The 8,027-nt window shown below is 48.6% G+C and overlaps 1 protein-coding gene across 1 annotated transcript in view; it reads left to right on the forward strand.

Moving 5' to 3' along the window:
- ARHGAP33 (Rho GTPase activating protein 33) overlaps nucleotides 1-8,027 on the forward strand; it is a 60,686-nt gene that overhangs the window by 37,537 nt on the left and 15,122 nt on the right. The window contains exons 11-13 of the mRNA XM_015408578.1: nucleotides 869-1,018; nucleotides 4,129-4,231; nucleotides 4,402-4,546. Of these exons, the coding sequence (XP_015264064.1) occupies nucleotides 869-1,018; nucleotides 4,129-4,231; nucleotides 4,402-4,546 (398 nt within the window). The remainder of the gene's footprint in view (nucleotides 1-868; nucleotides 1,019-4,128; nucleotides 4,232-4,401; nucleotides 4,547-8,027) is intronic.

Consider the following 8,027-nt stretch of genomic DNA (forward strand, 5'->3'; position numbering starts at 1 on the left):
GAGGAAGCCCCGCCAAGGCCCTCCCTGGCCCCAGGCAGGCAGGGGTGGGGAGAGGCAGGGAGGAAGCAACTTACCCTCCCTCTTCTCCTGCCTCCTCCTGGCTGAATGAGGGCCGGAAGCAGGGCGGCCGGAAGCAGGGGGCGGGGCTTCGTCATGTGCCCCGCCCCCCGTACCTCACCCGGGGGAACCGCGATACCCCCCGAAATGACCTCTGTCCTGTGCACAACTCAGATGCTCTCCCACTGAGCCAAAGCCTCTTCCAATCTTTAAAGCCCTGCTCCTAACGTAAGGATTGCCTCTCCCCTGGCATCTGCTCTGCTCTCTTGCCTCTTGGAGTCTACCCAAGAGACAAAGCAGGGGGGGGGGGGGGGTGGATTGTGGCTAGTGAAATCTCCCTCCTCGAGAGGTTAGAAAACCTGCCTGCCTGAGTCACGTTTCTGGAAAGGTTTGCTGACTCTGTAAACTGAGTCTCCCTTCAGTCACCATGGCCACTGATGGATCTCTCCTCTGTGAATCTCTCTAACCCCCTTTTAAAGCTATCTGGTGTCATTATCTAGTATAGTCTTGTCCTACTGTCCCCATGGCTTCTCCCCTCTCCATTTTATCCTCCCAACACCCCTATGAGGTAGCTTAGGCTGAGAGAGAATGACCGGCCCAAAGTCACCCGGCAGTTTTTGTGGCTGAGAGAGATTTGAACCAGAGCCTCCTCAATCCTAGACCAACTGTCTAAACGCTACATCTCGATTGCGCTCGTCTCGGCTGTGTGATCTCTCTTCGCTTGGTTACCGATAGCCATGCGGGAGAACCTCCGCTGTAATGTCTTAGTTCTGAGGTGATGCTAAATTCGGACTCTGCACCCTCTTTTCAGTGTCTAAGAAGCACGGGAAGCTGATTGGGTTCCTTCGCACCTTCATGAAGTCCAGGCCCAGCAAGCAGCGCCTCAAACAGCGCGGGATTCTCCGGGAGAGGGTCTTTGGCTGCGACTTGGGCGAGCACCTCAAGAATGCCGGCAGCGATGGTGAGAGCGCAACACTGTGGCCCCACAGAGAGTAGTCGAGTTGGGGGAAGGAGGGCGGAAGGAAGGAAGGAAGGAAGGAAGGAAGGAAGGAAGGAAGGAAGGAAGGAAGGAAGGAAAAGAGCTCTTCAGCCACTGCTTCAGACAAGATTCTGTAGCTCAGGGGTCCCCAACCTTTTTGACCCTGCGTGCACCTTTGGAATTCTGACAAAGGGCAGTGGGGACAGTTGCAAAATGGCTGCTGCAGGAAGCAGAGCCAACCACAAAAAGTCAGGGATTGAGATGATATACAAGTCTAATAGTAACTCTTCAACATTTTGGGCAGAAGTTCTAACAGGATGCCTTTTCATCTGCACAGCCAATCAGAAGCCCAGCTGGGGAAAAGGCCCCCTGAGCCCTGCCCAGTTTCTAGAACCACTTGGTGGAATGGTGTTGGCAGGCACCAGGCACCATGTAGTGAACCACTGGATTAGTTTAAATTCAGGAAGGGCTTCAAGAGGCCTGTAAGTGGGGCAGACTCCTCTGTTTCTTGGGCAAACTGTCTGAGTAACGCCCTCCCCTTGAGGCTCACCCTGGTGCCTATTAGACTTCCTTTTAGGCTCTGAGCTAAAACACATCTTTTTACCCAGGCTTTTAATTAGGGGGTTTATCTTATCAGCTTTATAATGGTGTGCTTGTGTTGTATGGGAAGTTTTTTCTACTGCTTATGTCCAACGGCTTGTTTTTAATTACTTTTTTATATTGTGGTTTTTAATTGTAAGCCATCTCAAGCGGGACTCTGAAGCAGTAGTGTAGAAATCTCTGAAGTAAATAAATAAACACAATCAATGCTTCCATTAGGCCAGATGGAACCCTACTTGTCACCACAGGTCTACCTGGTCCAGTTGGGGTGGAAGCTGCAATACACCCTTTGGCCAGAATTGGTGGTGGCGCTGTAGGGCCACTGAGATTAAACCCGTAGTTCCCTCTTCTTAGGAGCTGCGGTGACTCAAGTGGTTAAGACGCTGAACTGCAGGCTGTGGAAGGTCAGTAGTTCAGCAGTTCAAGACCCAGGTTGCCGCATGATGGAGTGAGCTCCCGTCTCTAGTTCCAGCTCCTGCCAACCTAGCAGTTCGAATGCAAGAAATTGCAAGTAGATAAATAGGTACCACTTCGTTGGGAAGGTAACAGTGTTCCGTGCGCCTTGGTGTTTAGTCATGCTGGCCACATGACCATGGAAACGTCTTCGGACAGCGCTGGCTCTTCGGCTTTGAAACGGAGATGAGCACCGCAACCCTAGAGTCGGATTCGACTGGCTTTCGAGCAAGGGAACCTTTACCTTTTACTTCTTGCAAACTGCCTTTGTGGTGTAGCGAGCAGTGTGCCTGGGCCCTGTTGCTACGGCTTCCTCTTCTACCCCCCTCCAGCAGCCCAGATGCTGTTTCCCATCCCGTGGCCTCTCCTATGCTTGCAGGCTAACGTTACAGGTGCCATTCCTTTTATCTCTGTGACTAGCTACACCAGGGGTCCCCACCATGAAGCCCATGGGCCCCATGGCCCCCACCGACACCTTTTCCAGTGCCTGTCAAGTATTTTTAGGAAGTGGGTGGGGCCAGGTAGAGAGCCACTTTGGCGCGGACTCTAATCTGGGAGAACTGGGTTTGATTCCGTACTCCTCCACAAGCAGCTGCTGGTGTGACCTTGGGTCAGTCACAGTTCTCTCACAGCTGTTCTCTCGAGAGCAGTTCTTGAAAGAGCTCTCTCAGCCCCACCTACCTCACAGAGTGTCTGTTGTGGGGGGGGGGGGAGGATCCAGCCCTCCCTGCGCCTAGGGTGGTCTTTTGGGGGGGGGGGGGAGGAAAGGCGATTGTAAGCCACTCTGAGACTCCTTGAGGTAGTGGAGGATGGGGTATAAATCCAATCTCCTCCTCCTTCTCTTCTTCTTCCCCCCAGCAAAGCTTCTGATCGATTCAGTTGGTGGTGCTGATTTTTTAAAATGGTGCTTTGGCAAGGATCTGCACTGTGTTACTGGTTAAGCTGTGGCCATCATTTTGTGGCTGGCTCCGCCTCCTGTGGCAGCCATTTTATAGCTGTGCCCACAATGCCGTGTCAGAATTCCACACGTGCCCACAGGCTCAGAAAGGTTGGGGACCCCAGAGCTACGTCCTTCTTCACAGGACCACATTAGGACTACTTGTGACAGACTGAGACCATGGGATTAGCACATAGCCTGGAAAGAAATGAGGGATCAGTAATTTTTTTAATGTCCATCAATTGGCACAACTTGGGTGGTAATTCTGGACTAATTTATAGAGTCACCATTTTAAAGATTACAAATATAGTATATATGCAAAGCTTAGAGTACTTAGGAAAACATTATAATTATTAGGGATGGGCACAGACTGGGGAAACCTAGTTCGGTCCAGGGCTCACGAGCCAGGTGGCCCCAGAACAAACCCCCAAGCCCCAAACCCTGCCTGAACAGAACCAGTTCGGGCGGCATTGGGCCCTGCCCCCTGATGTGCCCGCATTTTCTGGAAATGACACACTTATGTCATTTCTGGGTAATGCGAATAGGCTGGGGCAGGGCCTAATGCCACCTGGAAGTGGCAGGCACACATCAGGCCGAACACATTCCTGAGCCCACCCAAAAAGCTCGGGGTGAGTGTCTGGGGAAGGTGCCTTCCCTGAACCTCAGCTTGCAAGCCCCAAACTGGGCAAAGTCCAGACCAGACTTCAGCTCAGTGTTTGGATCTGTGCCAATCCCTAATAATAATAATAATAATTAATAGAATGGTTCAAGAGGACCTTTATTTAAAGGGATTAGGGTCATAGTGCACGTCTACGAAATTTTAGCTTTACTATGCTATCTGTAGTCTACATTACATGGTTGCTCCATTTCTCTGATTTTGTAACTGAGCTTTGTTTCATTGTGTGTGTTATCCTGTTTTACTCTGTGTCGTATACCGTTTTCAACTGTGCTCCTCTTTAATTTGGTAATCCCCTTTTACTGCACTATTGACTGCGTGTATTACAGTGCTCTGACTGCATGGCTTTTAACTGTATAATCTCCCTTGAGCCTCAGTGCAAAAGGTAGACTGTAAATAATAAATTAAATAAAATTCTTATTCCAGTTCCCCAGGTCCTGCGTTCCTGCTCTGAGTTCATTGAGAAGCATGGCATTGTGGACGGAATCTATCGCCTCTCTGGGGTTTCCTCCAACATCCAGCGGTTACGGTAAGTCCTACTCTGGACCTAGAGTTGCAGGATGCAACCTCTCTCTCTCTTTTTTAATCCTAAAGTGAAAGACAGGCTTGAATGGGTAAGGAGATGGGTCACTGGGCTATGGATTCATGCTGCTTTTTTTGTAATCTCCCCCCCACCACCACCACCTCTTCCTTCTCCAGGCACGAGTTCGACAGCGAGCGTGTTCCTGAGCTCTCCAAGGACGTCTACTTGCAGGACATCCATTCCGTCAGCTCTCTCTGCAAGCTGTACTTCCGGGAGCTGCCGAACCCTCTGCTCACCTACCAGCTCTATAACAAGTTTGCTGTGAGTCTCGCAATGAGCCAGGGGAAGGGCCCCCTGTGAAGGGTTCAGTTATATAGCCCTTGAAAGAGTTCCTTCTGTGCTAGCTGGCAGCTGACTTTTTTACATCCAGATTGTTTCCCCGCTCTGTCCCCTGTGTTGCTTCTGCTCGTCCGTGTGGACCAGCAGCGACCGAAATGGAGACTGTCCCCAGAATGCGTAGCTATAGAATGATGTGCAGCTGCACACCCTTCGTGTGAAAGCACCAGCAGTATTACAGAGGCCCAGTTTGCATGAACTTTGAGACTTGTGTCCACTGTGGGTTTTTTAGCCCACTTGGGCAAACCTCCATGCATGTCGCTGTAAACTGAGCTTCTCCTAACACCCTTTTCTTTAACTTATTAAAATATTTATACCTTACGACATACAGTTCCTAATGTTAAAAACGTACAGCTATAGGCCGCTTTTGAGCAATGTAGTTCAAAACAGTGTGCAAGCTTTTGAGTTCTCTTAGGGTGATTATTTCCAAGGTGCCCACTCTCACTCCAGCAAGCAACCGAGGGGGGGGGGAGAGTGTGCAGCAGTTAGAATGTAGGGTTGCCATCCTCCAGGAGGGGCCTGGAGACACCCTGCTATTACAGTTGATCTTCAGGCAATAGAGATCAGTTCCTCTGGCAAAAATGGCTGCTTTGGGGGGGCGGCATTGTACCTTGCTGAAGTCCCTCCCCTCCCCAAACCCCATCCTCCCTATTTCCCCACCCAGAGCTGGCAACCCTAATGGAATGTCATCCTGTAACACCATGATGTCATTTCCGGCTATGTAACCAGAAGTGACATCACTGCATTTCCAGACACTCTAGCATTCCTCCAAAACATTCATGATATCACAGGATGCTGCTCTGGGACTCTCGGTCCCCCAAAGTCTCCCGGGGTTACCAAACAAGGGCTGACAACTCCAAGTTCTCCAAAACTCTTAATCAGGACGGATGTTTAAAAAAAAGAACAAGTTTTTCAGGCCTCAATTTTAAAGCCCCCCCCCATCTTCACCCTGCGTAGAACGACAAGCGGGATCTGAGCAGAGATGTGGGGGGGGAGCTGGTATCAGCTTGCGTGGCTCAATGCTGCATTCATTCTGGCACCAGCGCGGAGCCTGGGAGCAGGTCGGCTTTTGAAACTTGATCGAAAAGCTGCAAGCAAGCCTTGGTTGCTTACAAACTGCAGCTGCCGTGGGCCTGAAGTGTCAGTTGAGAGTTGGCCCGGAGGCTTAGTAATAAGGGGCCTCGTGTCTCTTCTGTGCGCCTGTTCCCAGGCTGAACAATAGAAGTGGGAGTTGCAGAACGGGGGTTCAAAAAAGGAGGTGGGACAAGGCAGTGCAATTAAATCGTCCTCTGGGGTTGCCGCCCACACAATAATCTATGCAGCTCTTCCACCTACTTCCTTATTCTTTTGTCTCACCTGCTCTTTGTACTGTGTTATTTTTGGCTCGGTTAACTCGCGCCACCACCCGCCACCCCCTTTCCCTTTTCTGCTCCTGCTCAGTTTTGTTTTAATTACTTTTGATTGTCTCGGGGAGGGCGATGTCCAGGTGCAGCTAGTGATAAGCACCAGACACTTCAGCCAAAGACAGGGAGGGGCCGTGGCTCAGTGGAAAGAGCCTCTGTTTGCCATGCAGAAGGTCCCAGGTTCAGTCCCCAACATCTCCAGTTAAAAGGACCAGGCAGTTGGTGGTGTGCAAGATCTCTGATTGAGACCCTGGAGAACTGCTGCCAGACTGAGTAGGCAATACTGACCTTGATGGACCAGTGGCCTGATTCCATATAAGACAGAGGCTGTGGCTAAGTAGTAGAGCACACAGCTTTTGCTTGTAGACGGCCCTGCGTTCTGTCCCTGGTGTCCCTGGTTAAAGCAGGCAGAAAGTGGGAGAGGTCTTTCTCTTCACGAGACCCTCGGAGTAGCACCATCTGTCAGAGTAGACAGATGGACATTAGTGGATGGGAGATCTTGGTTATACTGATGCCTTTAAAAAGGGATTAAGCGAATTCAAGGAAGAGGCTACTGTTAACAGCCTTGCTCAAGTCTTGCAAACTGAGGGCTGTGGCTTCCTTTGTAGAGTCAATCGCCTTCAACGTTTCCTAGCATTATTGTCCTTTCCAGTTACTCTCGTCTTCTCACAATGTAACTGAAGTACAATAGCCTCAGTTGAGTCATTTTAGCATCTAGGGAGAGTTCTGGCTTGATTTGATTTACAAAGCACTTTGTCTTTTCGGCAGCCCATGGTATCCATAAAACTCTCCTTCAACACCACATTGCCAATGAATCAACTGTCAGTTTTTGTCACTGTCCAGCTTTCATGCCCATACATAGTAATGGGGAATACCATGGCATGAATTAACTTGATCTTGTTCACCAGCAACATATCATTATGCTTAAGAATCTTTTCTAGCTCCTTCATGGCTACCCTTCCCAGCCTCAATCGACTTCTGATTTCTTGGTTGCAGCCTCCCTTTTGGTTGTTGACTGAGCCAAGGAATAGAAAATCTTCAACAATTTCTTCATTGTCAAACTTAAAGTTGTGTAATTCCTCAGTACTCCTTATTTTGTCTTCTTTTTTTAATAAACGTTTTATTTAATTTTTGCAACAACAAAGAACAGTGTACAACAACATATCGATGAACAAGTCCAGACTTATTTTGTCTTCTTGATGTTCGGCTGTAATCTTGCGTTGGCACTTTCTGCTTTAACCATCAGTAGTCACTGTTTTCTGCCAGTAGTGTGGTGTTATCTGCGTATCTCAGATTGTTAATGTTCTTTCCCCCAATTTTAATTCTACCTTTATCTAAATCTAATCCAGCTGTCTTTATGATATGTTCTGTATATAGATTGAAGAGATAGGGAGATAAAATGCATCCTTGTCTGACACCTTTGCCAATTGAAAACCATTCTGTTTCTCTACATTCTGTCTTGCCCAGAGTATTGGTTGTTCATCAAAACAATCAGATGCTGTAGCATGCACATGTCTCTTAAAACCAGCCATAGCGTTTCATGATCCACACAGCTGAAAGCATAGCTGCAATCTGTGAAAGACAAACTGATTTTCTTCTGAAATTCTCTTGTTTGCTTTGGTAACTGCCGTGAATTTGCAATATGATCTCCAGTGCCTCTTCCTTTTCTGAATCTAGCTTGAACATCAGGCACATTGAACTTTTATTTTTATTTACTTATTTGTTTAAAACATTTATTAGCCAGCTTTCTTCCATATGGAGGTCAAGGCAGCTCACAGTATAGATAAAGCACATAAAATAAAATACATTAAATCCATAAAAAACAAAATTTAAAATCACAGATTAGGCTTGCTAAAACCGTCTTCTCCGTGTCTCCCAGGGCACCATGGACAATAGTTAAAAGCATTACCAAGGCAGCATTTAGCATGCACACGGGACTTCTTCCCCCAGGCACATCCCCCTCCCCCGCATTTATACCACAGCCACCCCTTCAGGGCACTGCC

Source organism: Gekko japonicus, unplaced genomic scaffold (assembly GCF_001447785.1).
Source record: "Gekko japonicus isolate JY-2015 unplaced genomic scaffold, Gekko_japonicus_V1.1 scaffold1388, whole genome shotgun sequence".
NCBI classification, from domain to species: Eukaryota; Metazoa; Chordata; class Lepidosauria; order Squamata; family Gekkonidae; genus Gekko; species Gekko japonicus.